At 51.9% G+C, this 16,502-nt stretch overlaps 1 protein-coding gene across 10 annotated transcripts in view; it reads left to right on the top strand.

Moving 5' to 3' along the window:
* The window catches only part of LOC121672969 (myosin phosphatase Rho-interacting protein-like), a 73,979-nt gene extending 61,886 nt beyond the window's left edge, over positions 1 to 12,093 (top strand). For 7 of the 10 annotated variants that reach the window (XM_042045937.1, XM_042045932.1, XM_042045931.1 and 4 more), the window contains 8 exons: positions 2,907 to 3,054; positions 3,662 to 3,779; positions 4,690 to 4,849; positions 4,939 to 5,058; positions 5,541 to 5,627; positions 6,283 to 6,445; positions 6,775 to 6,860; positions 10,957 to 12,093. In XM_042045937.1, the coding sequence (XP_041901871.1) occupies positions 2,907 to 3,054; positions 3,662 to 3,779; positions 4,690 to 4,849; positions 4,939 to 5,058; positions 5,541 to 5,627; positions 6,283 to 6,445; positions 6,775 to 6,860; positions 10,957 to 11,028 (954 nt within the window). In that variant the 3' untranslated portion in view covers positions 11,029 to 12,093. Of the gene's footprint in view, positions 1 to 2,906; positions 3,055 to 3,661; positions 3,780 to 4,689; positions 4,850 to 4,938; positions 5,059 to 5,540; positions 5,628 to 6,282; positions 6,446 to 6,774; positions 6,861 to 7,910; positions 7,977 to 10,956 lie in introns of all 10 variants that reach the window. The other 3 variants (XM_042045933.1, XM_042045939.1, XM_042045936.1) reach the window with 2 other exon arrangements.
* Positions 12,094 to 16,502: the final 4,409 nt, after the last annotated feature.

Here is a 16,502-nt window from a genome sequence, read left to right as displayed (position 1 = left end):
GTGTGGGAGGGCGTGTGTAGTCCCGGAGTTCGCTTGCCGAACCAAGGGACATACTCTAGAAGAGCCAGCGTGCCAAAACAAGTCCCAAAGTATTAGCCAGGCCTCTGTAAAGCATGGTGTTCCTTTTTCTCCATGCTGGGGTATTCTAAATGCATTGCTGAGGGCTTGGGAGGGTGGATTTCTGAAGGTGGTCTTTGCGTGGAGAGGGAAAGAGTTTCAAAGTAGCTCGATAACATCACTCTCTCCTTCAACACGAAGACCTCAGTGTTCCTCCTTGTACCCAACATGTACATTTTGTTTGTGACTTCCCTTTAAAAGCATTCCTCAACTCTGCCTATCCCAGTCTGATCAAATCTCCAGTCTGTCTCTGCTGCCTTCAAAAATGCAGGATGAAGTGGAAACTTGATGCTCTCAAAATGTACGTTCCTAGGGAAAGTAGCTGCAAACAGATGCCAAATTCCATAGCAAAGCAGAGCTCCTCTGCAGGAGGCTGCAAGGACCACGCTGGTGTTGGACACAGTAATTCTGTATACAAAAAAGAGTGCACAGTTGTGGAACACCCAGGTGAGGTGCAGAGAAACCCACTGGCAATGAAATGCCACTGATCAAATTGCCCCACCAGTCAAACTGGCTGTAACACTGGTTTGAGATCATCCAGCATCTAAAAAAAAAAGGGGGTTGGTGGTTTGCTTTTCCTAGGAGAGCATTCCCAGTCCAGAAGTGAGTTTAGGGTGGTAGAGGACTCTGGCAACACCTAGGGAGGCTGCCAGGTTGAAAAGGAAGCCAGAAGGGCAGCGATGCAGAGACTCTGTTGGTGAGGCTTTCACAGACCAGTTGCTCTTAAGAATCAGCAAAAATGTGGGAGAGCTTGCTTCCAGCCACAAGATCCACACACATTTCAGCTGGGGGTGAAGTGTGGCTCAACTCCAGCCGAAAGAAAACCGGTTTTAGGTTGGGGAGAGCAGTAGTTTTGCTGAATCCCATTGGAATTAAGCAGTGGTGGTCAGAAAGCCATCCAGGTGATTGGAAACCTGCCCAAATTAGAGGCTTAAATGTGCTCCATTCTTCCCTTAAGAACTTGATGGAGAATGTAGCATCAGTAGCATGAGAGTAACAACCTGGAGAAGAGAAGGCTCCACGAAGACCTTGGAGCTCTTTCCAGTGCCTCCAGTGCCAGAGGGACTCCCAAGAGAGCTGGAAGGGACTTTTGACAAAGGCATGGAGTGACAGGACAAGGGGGAACAGTCTTAAGATGAAGGATGGTAGATTGAGATTTAATACTAGGAAGGAATTCTTCCCTGTGAGGGTGGCGAGGCCCTGGCACAGGGTGCCCAGAGAAGCTGTGGCTGCCCCTGGATCCCTGGAAGTGTTCAAGGCCAGGTTCAAGGCTTGGAGCAACCAGGGAAAGTGGAAGGTGTCCCTGCCCATGGCAGGGGGTTGGAACAGGATGGGCTTTAAGGTCCCTTCCAACCCAAACCATTCTGGGATTCTGTGAGATACGGGTTTGTACACGTGGATTTGTGGCAATGCATTTACAATACATTAAATAGAGCATCTACAGCCTCCCACGGAGGAGTGTAATTCCAAAATTAGAGTTGTTTCAGGAGTGGGACTTGATGATCCTTGCGGATCCCTTCCAACTCGGCATATTCTATGATTCTGGGTGTAATGAAGAATCCTGCAGGGCTGCTCTGTGCCACAGCCAAGTCCAGGCAGGTACTGGCACTGAGTTAGGAGTTTAAAAACAAACAAACAAACAAACAAACAAGGCTGGGAAAGTGAAGAATGCCTTGGGATTAAAAATTAAATGGGAGGGAAAAAAAACACCAAAGCTGAAAATTGGAAATGAGGATTAGGCGTAGGTAACAGAGCATTAGCCAACAAAGTGATGCTGAGGGGTGTATGTTAGTGAGGGTCAGTGGTGTTGGACTGTCCTGAGCACTTTTGCCACTGGTGAAGTGAATTTGTCCCCCTAAAATTTCCCATGGGGTCCCAGAGGTCCCTAGGGGACAGTTCTCACTTTCCACAGAAAACACTGGTGTTAATCAAGGGGAGCTCCACTGAAATCAGGGAATAAAGCCAGCCTGTGTCGTTAAGAGGAAAAGCCCTGTGCAGTACTTGGCATCAGGTTTGTCCCAAGCTGCCTGACGGGGCTCAGCACTTTGTCCCCAGTGTGTGCCCCTTCTTCCCTCGTGGCTTGGGCCTGCCTGTGGCTTTGCTGGTCCTGTCTGTGTCCCGCAGGCGTATGTCCATCCGGGATCCCAATGTGCTTGGGCTGGCAGCTGAGCTGGGAACAGGCGTTTGCATTTGTCTGCTGCAAAGGCAGGAGTGGGGGCTGTGCCAGGGGCAGAAGGACCAGGCAGGAATTCAGGACCTCACCCCTGATGAATCCCAACTCCCCAAATTGCTGCTCCTGTGTCCTGACCGGAGTTCTTTCCTAGTAATTCAGTTAGCAAGTAATCGTCCCTGCAGCATTTGTAGCAATACTCGGTTGGGAATTAAGATCCTCTTGCTGTCACGTCATCTTCCTTCCACCCAGAGGCTGAAAAAAACAGGCATTGAAAAGAGCAGGAGGGGTGCAGAAGGTGCACAAAAGGGTTTTTTTGGTTATTTTTTTGACATATATTTGCATTCCCCAACCGGGTCTGCCCCTAAACCAGGTCTGCCCCTAAACCAGGTCTGCTCCTGTGTGTCCCTTTCCCTGGAGCTGTCAGGGGTCAAGTGACTGCAGGACAAGCCTTGACCTTTGCAAGGTCCATCCTGCTCCATGGCTGGGGAAGCAGAAGATCCATGCTGGACCTGGGGAGCTGAGCTGCCCGCTGGCGTGTGGCTCCTGGTGGGCTCCCCACTGCCGTGGCACCGGCCCTGTGCTCCTGGGCCAACCCTTTCCCCTCCTCCCTTCGCAGGCAACATGTGAGAGGGGCTTTGCAGCCATGGAGGAGACGCACCAGAAGAAGATCGAGGACCTGCAGCGGCAGCACCAGCGGGAGCTGGAAAAGCTGCGGGAGGAGAAGGATCGCCTGCTGGCAGAGGAGACGGCTGCCACCATCTCAGGTACCAGAGGGGTCCCCCATGGTGGGGCAGCTCTGTGGTGATGGGGATGTGGGGGTGGCGTTGGCTTCATTGAGGAGCAGGGCAGGGATGGGATGAGGGTTGGGTAGGCTGCACAGGGAATGGGAAAGGGCTTTTGGGAAAGATGTTTTGGATGGAGGACCATCTGGTCCTCCAAGTTTGGTGCCCATCTCCTGGTCTTTCTCCAGGCTTGGTACCCCTATCTTTGGGTGTTACATAGTTTGATTTGTTTTCCATTCCAAGTCAGAAAGGCATTAGTCATTCCTGTGGTTAAATTATTGTCAATTCCACATTGAATTCATTCTTCAGTGCTCCAGGAAATGTTAAAACACTGCACTTCAGGGGCTCTGCCTTAGGAGTCTCACAGTCCAGGAAACAATGTTTGAAGTGGACAATCATTTGGACTTGTTAAAAAGCGGGATTTGCAGAAGCCCTTTTGCAGCTGGGGCACAGACTGAAGGGGCTGTGAAGCAGTGTGAGGTTTGCAGGGGTGACTTCGGTTTTGTTCCTTTAAGAAATGAACAAAAACTCAAAAGAACCACCCATGGGTGGAGCATGCTGGGTGCTAACACTGTGCTGCCCCTCACAGCCATCGAAGCCATGAAGAACGCACACAGGGAGGAGCTGGAGCGGGAGCTGGAGAAGTCCCAGCGCTCCCAGATCAGCAGCGTCAACGCCGACATCGAGGCCCTCCGAAGGCAGTACCTGTAAGACCATTACCATTCTCTGTCTCCTGCCATCTTGCAGGGAAATCATGTGTGGGAGACCCCTCTCTCCCATTTGATTTTGGCGTTGAGTTCGGGGCAAACCTGTTGTTGCAGGGGCCTTTTCCCTTGGTCCCGACCCAGCTGCATCCATCAGAGCCTCCTGGTTGCCCATAATCTTTCAGGCTCCAGGTCAATGTCCCCACATTACCCAAAATAGCTGCTTTTTGGTCTCCAGAAGTAGCAGATGTGCAGCCAGTGCTGCCTTTCATGCAGCTGCAGCAACGGGGTTGTTCAAAAGGCGAGGAGGAAGCGCTGAGCTTTTTCCATGTCCTCCTGTGGGAACTGAGCAGAGCTGCCTGTCAGCTTTATCAACCTTGATACATCTATATAAGATGGGGAGGTGTGCAAATACACCTGGTCCCGAGTGCCCAGAGCAAACTTAGAATCCTGGAATGGTTTGGTTGGAAGGGACCTTAAAGCTCACCTCATTCCAGGGTACCTTCCACTATCCCAGGTTGCCCCAAGTCCTGTCCAACGTGGCCCTGGACACTTCCAGGGGTGGAGCAGCCACAGCTTCCCTGGGAAACCTGTGCCAAAGCCTCACCACCCTCACAGGGAAGAATTTCTCATAGGTAGATTTTGATAGATCTCAGCTCAGTTTTTGGAAACCTGAGAAAGTTCTGCTACTTAACCTCTGAGAGAATGGCCTCCTGTCCCCTTTGGTGCCCAAGCATTGGCTCTGCCAGGAGAGGGAAGAGTTGACTTGCTCTGGGCTTGAGTTTTTCCCCAAAAGGAATATGCAATCCTCATCCTTAGCTCCCTGTTGGGTTTTCCTGGGATGCTGAAGGAAGGATGGGCATGGGGGGGGGGGGTGTGTGGAGAGGGCACTACCCCGGTGTGTGTTCCGCAGGGAGGAGCTGCAGTCGGTGCAGCGGGAGCTGGAGGTGCTTTCGGAGCAGTATTCCCAGAAGTGTTTGGAGAATGCCCACCTGGCGCAGGCGCTGGAGGCTGAGAGGCAGGCCCTCCGCCAGTGCCAGCGGGAGAACCAGGAGCTCAACGCCCACAACCAGGTGAGGGTCCCTGCCCAGGTGACGGTGGGCTCCGTGCTGAGCCATGGCTGTGCTCCCCCTTCCCACAACGGCTCTCCCCCTCTTCCCAGGAGCTGAATAACCGCCTGGCTGCGGAGATCACGCGATTGCGGACCCTGCTGACCGGGGAGGGCGGGGGAGAGGCTGCTGGGTCGCCTCTCACGCAGGGCAAGGACGCCTACGAGCTGGAGGTGAGTTCTGCAGAGGGGCATGTGGGTGGGCACAAGTGCTGTGTACCCCAGGAGTGTGTCACAGCTGGGAGGTGTCACAGCCATCTGTCCCCCAGTCAGCTCTCATGGCTGGTCAGCGCTGTCATCATGGGCTGCGTGAGGCCAGGAGATTCTGGGGTCCTAATCTTCCCTTCTCACCATGTCGAGCCAGACACTCAACTCTTCCTTCTGCAGTCCCTGCTTGTCCCCAGGATCCAATCCATGCAGAGCAGTGGGGACAGAAACTGGGGTGTGCAGGGAGCGCGTCAGCACTGCAAGCTTGGGCAAGTTCCCAAGAGATTCAGGAGGACTTTTCCTGGGAGAAGCAGAAGACGGGTGGACCAGAGACTTTGTGGTGCTGGCATGGGGCTGAGTCTCTAGCCCTTGGCTTGATTGTCACTGGGTACAGCAGGTGTCACACTGTGTCTGCTCAGGTGCAAAGATGCTGGTTTTTGTTCCCACAGGTCCTGCTCCGGGTCAAAGAATCTGAAATCCAGTACCTGAAGCAGGAGATCAGCTCCCTCAAAGACGAGCTGCAGACAGCACTAAGGGTAATGCCAGGGGTGGTTCTGCAAATCCTCTTACTGTGCTCTGCTCCTGAGTGTCTGTGCTTAGATTTCAGCCCATTTACACCCAGATATGAAACCATATTTAATTTTTCCCCTGAATGTAATTCAATACCCATTTTGGTGTCATCAGTAAAACACTCCATGTATCAATTTAAGACTTACCCCACAAAGGACACAGTGTGGGAAAACATTCCTTTCAGCATGATTTCCCCATTTTCTGTCACATCAGATCAGATTTAAATGGCACAAACAATCAGTGTTAGAGATCTGCCCAGCCTCGCAGCAGTGGAACTGGTTTGCTCTGGACAAGCCAAGGCCATTTCTGGGAATTCTGCTTGAATTCTGTGTCTTGGCTAAAACGAAAAGCCACAAACAGCCCTGTAGCCGAGGGGCTGCACGCACGGGCAGCACTGTGTGCTTGCCCTTGGCTCTCAGCTCTCCGCCTGTCTCCGTTCCCGCAGTCCCATATCGCTGTTGGAAGCAGCTCCGAGGGTGTGTGTTGCCCTGGCCAAGCCTTTCTCCTGCTGCCGGCTCTTCTTCCGCCGGCATTTGCCAAGCTCCTCTTCAGTGCATCCACAAACCCCTCGGCTCCAGCTGTCTGTCTGGCTCCATCGGGTTGTTCTTGTTCCCTTGCCAGGATAAGAAATACGCCAGCGACAAGTACAAAGACATCTACACGGAGCTGAGCATCGTGAAGGCCAAGGCAGACTGTGATATCAGCAGGTTGAAAGAGCAGCTGAAAGCAGCCACAGAAGCTCAGGGAGAGAAATCCCCTGTGAACACCACTGTATCGGGATATGGTCAGTCCTCCTCCAGCAGCTCTAAGCAGTCCTGGGTGTCCTGAGCTAACAGGGAATCCCAGAGTACAAACCCTTGTGCAGTAATGGGTCTGAGTGTAGGACTTGGCCTTCCAACCCAAAGCTGATGGGCTTTGAAAGCCTTCTGGCATTTTGCATCAGGAAAACCTTGTGATGCAGGGATGCCCAAAAGCCCTCTCTGCCCTTAGGGCAGCACTAAGAGTCGGGCTCATCGGGGCACTTTCCTGGGCTGGGAGGGCAGAGCCCCAGCCCTGTCCTTGCAGGAAGGCAGTGGGCACCAGGCTAATCCCACTTCTTTTGCTTCTTCCCAGATATTATGAAATCAAAAAGCAACCCTGATTTCTTGAAGAAAGACAGATCCAGTGTTAGCCGGCAACTAAGGAATATCAGGTCAAAGGTGAGCTCAGATGTCCTGCCCCGTGGGATGGGAGTGAGGAATGCCCAGCATTTCTCTTCGGTGGGGATCCCAAGTGGGAAGAAGTGGGCAGGGGAAGAAAACTAAGAATTTCCCAGCCACTAGTGCTAGCTTGGATGGCTTTTTACTGCAAAAGGACAGACTGTGCAGCCAGGCAGGGCCCACTCCCTCACTCTGACCCTGCTCAGATGGAGGCATGAAGCTGCTCCCTGGTTGGAAAAAAGGCTGGAGTTTACCCTGTTCTTTGGTCTTTCACAGGAGGACTATCCCAGTATCTGCTCCCTCTTTTCAGCTGAAATTTAGGTGGAAATGTGCACATCATTCTAGTTTTAATGTTCATCACTGCAAGATTTTTGTCTTCATGTGTATCAGCAGTGCCTGAGTCCTGGGCATATTTAACACACACTTTGCATGTGTGTTAACATGGTGCAGATGGCCCTGTGCTTCTGTGGTCCTTCTGTGCTTGCTGTTGATCCCAAAGCCCAGTGATGCTGTGCCAAGCTCTCCTTGGCAGCCAGTTACATCACGTGTGACCACAGGGATAAGGAAGGGCAAATATTGCTGATTAGGAGTCAGCATTAAACACAGGGCAGTTGGGAGGAAGCTCAGCATGAGCAAACCTGCTTTGCCTCTCACCTGGTGTCTCATGCTGATGTTTGAAGTGGTTGGGCCCTTGCAGGGCAGGCAGAATGCTTCGAGCTCGCTGCCCATGTGGGGAAACACTCGGAGCTCTGCGAGCAGCAGCTCCTCAGCGTGGGGTGTCTGCGCTGCACCCAGTGAACACAGAGAGCCCAGACCTGCTGGGCCACTCCAGTGTTGAGTTTCCCTTCACCACTTCAACTCAGATCACTTTCTGTGTGGTCCCCATGTGTGTTGCTTGGTGAGGAAGGAGAGGAGAGGAAGCAGGGGCTGTGCCAGTGCATCACTGTGGGTCGGGGGGCTGGGGCGGCGCCAGCGCCAATTCATTTGGGATTTATGAGCTTCTTCTTTTGTTTTTGTTTTTTTGTTTTATTTTGCTTTTTCCTTCAACAGTCCGTTATTGAGCAGGTCTCATGGGATAACTGAAATGAACCCGAGTCCAGGTTCCCTGCCACATAGGTAAACACATCGGCACCCACCCAGCACCGCAGCCGCCTCCAGAGCGGCCCAACCTCTGCATGCACTGCTCACACCTCCCTGCCAAACCAGAGCCCTCCTTCTCTTAATGACTGACTGACGGGTTTATTCACTGCTAATTCTTTTCCTGGGGGAAGGGAAGGGAAGGGGAGAAGTCGGTGCACCCAAGATCTGTGTGAAACGCAGTTTCTCTGCCTCTTCCCTGGGGAATATGGCTTTTTCCTGCTCTTCCCACCCTCACCAACACAGCTCATCGTGACGGAGAGGATTTGGACGTGGTGGGGCATGTTTTCCTGTTTGCTGTGTTGGGAGTGTGGGACACTGAGTGTGCATGCCTGAATGACTCTGCATGCCTCAGACTAAACTCAGCACCGTCCAGGTCTCGTAGGAAAACACCTGTTTTGCTGTTAGCCAGATGCAGGAATAGTCAGAGATGCCTTTAAGTATACTTCCCATGACAGCCTGGAGCATGGAAAATGGTCTCAGCCACCTCAGCTGCAGAGGGGATGTCCTGGACTGCCCTAATTTCCTTTATCCACAAGTGCTGCTTCTTCAGGTTGATCCATGCCTGAGCAAGAGTCTTCCCTGCCCAGTAACCTTCTCATCCTGTTCTCCGTCCCTGAGCCTCCAAGGCTTCCAAACTCATCCAGCAAAAGGAGGGAGATGATGAGAAATGAGGCTGACCCTATGAGCCAGGTATCTCCATTAATTGGAGCAATAGTGAATTTCCTGGCCCATGGCAAAGACTGAGGTGGGAGCACCTGCAGAGGCAGATTAGGAGAGGGGAGCTCCCAGCACGATGGCTGGAGAGCCCCAGGAAGTCTGTAGGAAGATCCCTTTATCACAGATATCATCCTACATTAGTCTCACTTCATCAGGCTCTCCTCATCAGCAACTGAAATGGGTTGTGGGACTGCCCTGGGGCTGACTTTGCTGGAATTTGTGCCATCAGGCAGAACAGTCTGATGATTCCTGGTGTCTCCTTCCATCCACTGAGAAATCAGATGCGAGAACTGGAATGCACGAGCTGCTCCCATTTAAAGAGGCCCAAAGTAAACTTCCTTTAGGAAGTGTGTGCTCAGAGACTCACATCCCAGGTGACTCTGCTGCCTGTTGGAAGGAGAGCACATGGCGTTTGGAAATTCAATCCAATTTAGTGCTTTCATTTCCGTGCTGCCTAGCAAAGCCCTTCTGTGTTTGTGGGCCTGTGGGAGGAAAAACATCTCCAGAAATACAGTAACCATAGGAATCTGCACAGCCTTGGGGCAAGTTTATCATGGAGTCCTGCCTTGATAAACACATGGGAAGGAAAACTCAGCCCAGAAGTCCAACCTGCTGCTGTGATAGAACAGTCCTCTGGCACCATGGCTGGGGAAGGGAAAGGAAAAGGGGAGGTGGCTGCCTGATAGTAGGATCATGGAATCAAAGAATGGGTTGGGTTGGGTTGGAAGGCACCTTAAAAATCATCTTGTTTCCAACCCCCTGCCATGGGCAGGGACACCTTCCACTGGATCAAGTTGCTCCAAGCCCCATCCAGCCTGGCCTTGGACACTTCCAAGGAAGGGGCAGCCACAGCTCTGGGCACCTGTGCCAGGGCCTCCCCACCCTCACAGGGAAGAATTTCTTCCCAGTATCCCATCTAACCCTGCTCTCTGTCAGTGTGAAGCCATTCCCCCTTGTCCTGTCACTCCATGCCTTGTCCAAAGTCCCTCTCCATCTCTCTTGGAGCCCCTTTAGGCACTGGAAGGTGTTCTAAGGTCTCCTTGAGCCTTCTCTTCTCCAGGCTGAATCCCAATTCCCTCAGACTTTCCTCACAGGAGCTGATTTCCATCCCTCCAGTCTATGCCTTTGAAGGTGCCAAGTCTTATTTGTAAAGCATTTGTTGCTATTTGTAAAGCAAATAATGTTCCGGCTGCAGCATAAATTCCTTGCAAGTTCCAAGGAGTGGGCTGGCAGACAGAGCTGTGGGGTGGGGATGGGCAGTGGGGCACAGAGGGGCAGAGCCCTGGCTATGGGGGCTGTTTTAGGGTTGGGAGGTGGCTGTGCCTCCTCATCCACAGGGACAACTCACCACCCAATGCTTTGCTCTCCTCAGTCTCTCACACCACAGGTTTGGGGCTGCAGGAACGAGGGAGGCTGGCATTAGGCTAGTGCATCCCCTCAGGCTGGTTTCAGTTTAAATCTGTCCTGCAGGAGGCAGGCAATTTATTTCTGGGTTTCTGCCCCTCTCAGTGCTGTGCTGCTGAGTCCCCATGTGTAGGTAATGGATTTCACAATTCCAAATGCCAGGGGGCTGCTGTCCAGCTGAGAGTTGTGCCTTGAAATCTGGATGCTGCATCTGAAATGGATCAGCCATCAGGGCCTGCCAGACCTGAACAGCATTTAGGAGTCCTCTGTCTAACCGTGGGCAGTCGAGGCAGCTTTGGTTTGGGAGAGTCCCAGAGTGGGGTGAGAGAAGGGGTGTGATGGTTGCTGGCAGCACACACCACTTTCCAGGGTTTCTTGAGCAAATCCTGCATGGAGTGGAGCCAGGACTGTCCCCATGGGTGCCACAGCTGTGCAGGAGGCAGGGGGGGACCAGCCTGCAGGTCCTGCTCAGCATCCTGGGGCTTCAGCGTAGCAGATCCGAGCTGGCCTGCCCAGGGCTCCCTCCGCTGGAATTGCCCCATCCAGCAGTGTCCTGTGAGCTCCGGGGGTCATTCCCAAGTCAGCTAATCCCGCTTGCAGCATGATGTGCCTCTCATTTGCTTCTGGTTCGTCGCCTGGTTCATTGCAATCTCACCCTGTCTCAAGGCAGTAACCACCCTCCATAACCGTGTGTTCTCTCTCAGCATGTCCCACTAATCCTCCGCCAAGGAGCCCATTCCTCGCTGCCACGTCTCCTTTGCCTGAGCATCGCTGCCTCTCCGCACGCCAGGCGCCCGCCCGTGCCCCAACGCTCTCTGTCTTTTGTCTCTCCCAGAGTCTGAAGGAAGGCCTGACTGTGCAAGAACGCCTGAAGCTTTTTGAATCCAGGGACTTGAAGAAAGACTAGTTCTCCCCGCTCCGCTTGACCACGCGCACCTCCCAGCTTGAGGCAGCACAGCACCAGCACCGTTTGTCTCTCGTTCCTTACGATGTCCTCGCTGTCGTTCGTCCTGATGCCCCAACGGGACCCAGCGCCGCGGTGGCGGTGCCCCCCCCTCGCCTCCCTGGCTCCTTTCCCTGCTTGTGAGATGCTCCAGAGACTCTGAGAGGGAGAGGAAGGGATTGGAGTGGGGTTTTTCCCCCCCTCTCTTTGGCGCTTTGTAGGAGAATCCTTTCTTTACTGTAAACCATTACACTAAGTGTCAGTATTAAGGCTCAGTAGCCTGTTAATAAGCTATAGCTCTGTCGGGAAGAGCGAGCAGGGCCTGGGTGGTGTCAGCCAGACCGAGCTCTTACTGCTGTCTAGAGACCCCGTGCTCAGAGCACACCAGGAGCCTGATCTAACCATTGATCTCGACTGCATTACTTGCACCTACAAGGGGGGAAGGCCCGGGGGAAGCTGCTGGGGAGCGTGAGTCCGTGCCAGCGTCCGCAGCCTGGAGGTACAACACTGACATCTCGCTGGAGAAGGATGCAAGAAGTGATTCTCCTGCCCCGTGACTGTGCCGTATCCTGAATGTAGGTGCCACTGAAGCTCACTGGGCTTCGGTGGCTGCCCAGGTGGTTATGGATGGGGAGCTGCAGCTACTGAAGTGCACCATCGACTCGGCCCTGTCGGCGCGTCCTCGCTCCCGTCTCGCTGGTGGTCGGAGTTGGTGTTCCAGGGGCCGAGCTGTAAGATCACTTTCTTGCCTCTGTTAGATCAAGCCCAGCACTCTTTTTTTTTTTGCTGTTACTCCCTTCCTCTCATTGAATCCCGTGTATCCCAGGGTCTGTGCGCATGTGAAACTCCCTTTTCCTAGTCAAAGGAAAGTAGAGTAGAAAGTAGAGCCAATATTGACTGAAAATGCACAGTGCTCAATGCATATAATGCTCCTTTTTTACCAGCTTCTTGAATTCAACTCTTCTTGTCAGCAGGGCAGCTCCTATTTTAATTCTTTAATCTTTTCCTGAAATAAAAATCTCAAAACCAGTATGTGCTTCAGACCTTCTCAGTCCTAATAGCTTTTGTATTTAAAACATACAGTTGAGCACCATGAGGCTGATAAATGGATACAAACGAAGGGATGAGGAGCTGGTAGCACTTAGATGGTAACAGCCAGCTGAGCAGAGGCTTCTTAGCAGAAGCCTGTGCTGCTTTGCAGGTGTGGGCTTCATCCCAGGCTAAATCTCAAGATGCCACTTGGAAAGATCCCAAGTCCTGCCTCTCCAGTCACCAGGGCTGAAGGAGACTCCGGCACATTGGCTTCCCAGTCTGGTTGGGTGCTGAGTGACCACATGGCTTCAGGCTGGGATGTGGAAGATACCGTGGCCTTCATGTGGAGCAGAGCTTCCTCTTCCTTCGGGGACTCAGCTGAGGTTGAGGCCAGCAGCCCCCAGTACTTCCCTGCTGGTTTTGGGTCAGGTGGGTGGCACAGGCGCAGCTCTCAGAGCCCTGCGGGGCTGGTGAAGCCACCGCCAGTTGTACCAGGCTGGACTATGGCAGCTGCCAGAGTTACCTTCATCCTCCTGGGAGCAGCATCTCTGTTCCAGCCACCAGACCCTCAGCAGGACACGGTGTCATTGAACCACAGTGTGAATCAGCTCGTCCAGCTTGTGTGGCCTTGCCGTGGCCAAGTGTCCGGCTTGGCACCTCCTGGGGCACTCGTGGCAGCACTTGGCAGCCGGTCCTGCCCAGAGGAGCCCCGCTTGTCCCCAGCCAGGATGCCAGCACCTTGCAGGGGGCAGAACGCCTGTTCCTGCTGGAAAGCTCTGCGTGCCTTGGTGTGCATGGAAGTCCTGGAGATGGGAGCAGGGTAGGAAAGAGGCTCAACCTGTTGGATACAAAGCCTTTCCCTCGTCAGCAGCACATGCCCTCGGATGTGTGGATGTGCAGCCAGTCACTGCATCCAAGCTCACCACAGCACTTCCATAATCTGGGCACTGGAGAACCTGGGAACCTTCCTACCCTGACCTGCCTGGATCACTTCTCCGACCAGTTCCTCCCTGGCTGCTCCAGGTCCGTGGTGAGCTCTGATCTCCTGGCAGAGGCCATGGGAGGCAGCATGGATTTTGGATGGCACGTAGGCCTTATTGTCATTGCTTTTCCCTTGCAAAATGTCACTGCCTCTAGAACACCCTCCTCCTCCTCTTCTCTTTAGACTTATGATGGCACTTTGTTCTTTTTAGCCAACCAAGCAGAACGTTCTGGTCTCCTTCTTGCCATGTGGACCTTACCTTTCTTAGATTCCCCAGCAAATCCTGTTCATATGCTCTAGCTTGTAGGAGCAGACATTTTCCATGGGGAAGTTGGGCTCCTCTGGAAAAATGAATGGAGGATCTTGGTCTTCTGTACAGACAGGCTGAGCAGTGGCCTTGACATTGTTGGGATCAGCTGCAACCTCTGTGGCAGTGTGTGGGAAGGATGTTTTGGGGTGTCTTTAGGGTGGGAGCTCTGGGTTCTGGGGGTCACCAAGAGGAAGAGGAGGAGGGAAGGTGCCTTATGCAGCCACATGTTCTTGAACCACTGCCGAGGGTTCTGGGCTCACTGTGGTGACTCTGAGCATCTCTCCAAGGCAAGAAGGCAGCACTTTACCTGCCTTTACAGTAAAGAGAAAGAACCTGCAGCACCAATAAACAGCCCCAAACTGAAATATTCCTGCAGAGCACAGTGCTTGAGAATAAAGGGAGAAGTCCTTTTACTCATAGCAGTGGTCCTTAGTTATCCTCCTGCTTCTTCCTGCTCCAGGCTTCATCCACCTTTTGGGATTAATCAGTGGCTATTTAAATTAGAAAGTGTGTGGGCAAGCTGCTGCATTCTGCATCACTCCACACTATTGATAGCAACCAAAAAGGGAGGTTTAGGAAAACTCAAGTGCAGTGAAGGCACAGGTGTCTTCTTGTCGGCTCCAAGTAATCTTATTTTTCCTGAGTAAAATTTTCCTCCCATTTGCACCATCTCCCCTGAGCCAGACTGAATCCTTCTCTAAATGTCACCTTTTCTTTGCCCACATATTAAAAAAAGAAGCAAATTGTGTTCATTTGCTTCAAAAATACAATTGCTTAGAATTGGTGCTGACTTGCAAACCAGAAAATTCCTTTTTTTTTTTGGTACCAGAGAACTGGGCTGCAGAAAAAGTGCTCACACTGCAAAATATGTCACTTTGGTACCAACTCTATTTGATGGCACTTCCACATGATCTCTGCATTTTTGTCCTGGTTTGGATACTCAGTTTGTTGTGGACACTCAAGCACACACACACTCGCTGTGGTTTGCCTTTGCTCTGTAATTTTTTCCATTTTTTTAGGTAAAAAAGCTTTCTTATTCCTTTTTTTTTAAAAACAAAAGTAATTTAAAGCCTGTATAGTATTCCAAGCACGCAGTGTAAATATTTATTCCTCAGTATTTTGCAGAGGGTTCTCTTTTGTGACTGAGTTGTGGGTTTGATTTTTAAGTCTCATTGTAGCACAGAGGCCCCACGTGTGGGTTGGGAGAGGAGCAACAAGTGTGATGTGTCCAACCCACCCCATCTGCCCTGATAAACTGCTTTTTGGGGGTTTGAGGACTGTTACAAATATCTTTTCAAACCTCTTCTGCTGATCTATGCCTTTAGCTTTGAAGGTGCCTGTCCAAAGATTGTGTACAGTCTGTTTGACCACTGTAACCGACTTTGCTATAAATTTGGGGTATTTTTTTCCAGTCAGAGGACCCAATAATCTTGTGTTTGATAGTGGCATCAACGCTGTGCATGTGCAAACTGTGACCTGTTGTTACAGAGAACAGCAACAGCTCCCTGCTGAGCCACAGCTCTCCTTGCACAGCCACCTGGGGCTGTCGCAGTGAGCACAGCGAGCCCCCGGATTTGGGAGGCACCAGGAACGCTGTGCAGCACATTTGGGATGCTCTTGGGCTGCCCAAGGGAGCCACAGCCCCCACGGCACAGACACCCCTCCCACAGCAGCGCAGCCACGAGCTGTAACTCACTGTGTAACTTCAAATGCAGTGTAACTACAACAAGGAGATCCAAGGAACTGCTGCAGGCACAGGGAGCACCAGGCTGGGAACAACCTCAGTGTGAGGCTGCTGAGGAAACAGGGTGTGGGATTTACTAGAGAAACTTGACAAGTTGGTACCAATTGAACTAACCCAGCTGGTCCTGAACTCATAAATAATGGGTGCAATTAGCATTATTTTCTTCATGCTTTCTTCACCCTGTGTGCAGGACAAGAACACTCACTGTTCTCACCTAGAGAGCACAAAGCATGTAAAATACTAGAGACTGTGGTAAGTAGAAAGCAGGAACGCTCTGGCTTGGCCTGTGACCACCCCCCTGGAGTTTGGGATGACTTGAGAGTTTAAAGAATCATTTGGAAGGATGGAGGTTTGGTTTAGGGGGAGGGAAGGAAGCTCTGCGAGGCTGTGGGTGGTGTCTGATGTGGCTGTTCAGGTATTGTTAATGGCCAGTCTTCCTCCAGTGCCCTCAGAACAGCTTGGCCTTGGTTTGGCTCTGAGCAGAGCTTCACCCGACTGACTAATGATGGGGACTTGTTCTGGGTCAAATCTGGGCACTGTGCTCTGCCACGTGTGTCTGGGAACAACCATGGGGGACTGTGAGCACTGAGGGTGAAGGAGTCATTTCCCAGGGTCGTTTCTGTGATGATGTGACACAGCAGCCAGTCCTCAGCTCCAGCTGTGGCGTGGCCGAGCAGCATCGGAGCAGGGCCAGCGGGACCCGGGCAGCGCTGGGATGCTGCAGCCTCAGGTCTCTCACACATCATTTTTTTCCCCCTGCAAAGGGGAAGGGCGTGGGAGGCTCCTGTTTCTCCATGTGTGTGAGTTCCTGTCTCCTTCCCTTCTCCCTTCCACTCCCAGTTTATTCCAGTGCTTTTTTAAGAGCCGCCGTTCCTCATCAACTGCTCGCTGTAATAGAAATGTCACTTTTTCTCACTGTATTGATTCCTTACAAACCTTGTGTGACATGCTAGGCTCCCCTGGATGTAGCTGATCATTTTTACTTTGTAAATATAATTACCTAACTTTACATTAACTATATAGTAATAAACTATTTTTGCACCACCCTTTGCATGCCGTGTGTGACAGGTTTACTTCTAAAAAGAAGGAAGAACAGGGCAGAGGTCAGAGCCTGAAAAGGGAGATGTTTGCCTTTAGTCTCACTTCACAAAGGACATGCAACAGGCAGCATTTTGACAGCAATAATATATTTTAAGTAGTTTAAATCTAGTGCTGCTGAATGGGATTTACTGGAGAATGACCTTCCCCAGGTGCTTCCACAGAGGCAATATAGTTTTCTTTCCCCCATGCAACCTTTCTCAGAACTGAACAAATCTAAAATCTGGGGATGTCCGTGTATCATAAATATCTCAGTAAGGATCTATAGGAAT

The sequence above is a fragment of the Corvus kubaryi genome, unplaced genomic scaffold (genome assembly GCF_017639235.1).
Source record: "Corvus kubaryi isolate FWS band 111438036 unplaced genomic scaffold, C.kubaryi_AGA036_p1.0 65066, whole genome shotgun sequence".
In the NCBI taxonomy this organism is placed as follows: domain Eukaryota; kingdom Metazoa; phylum Chordata; class Aves; order Passeriformes; family Corvidae; genus Corvus; species Corvus kubaryi.
This window is presented reverse-complemented; position numbering and strand designations above follow the sequence as displayed.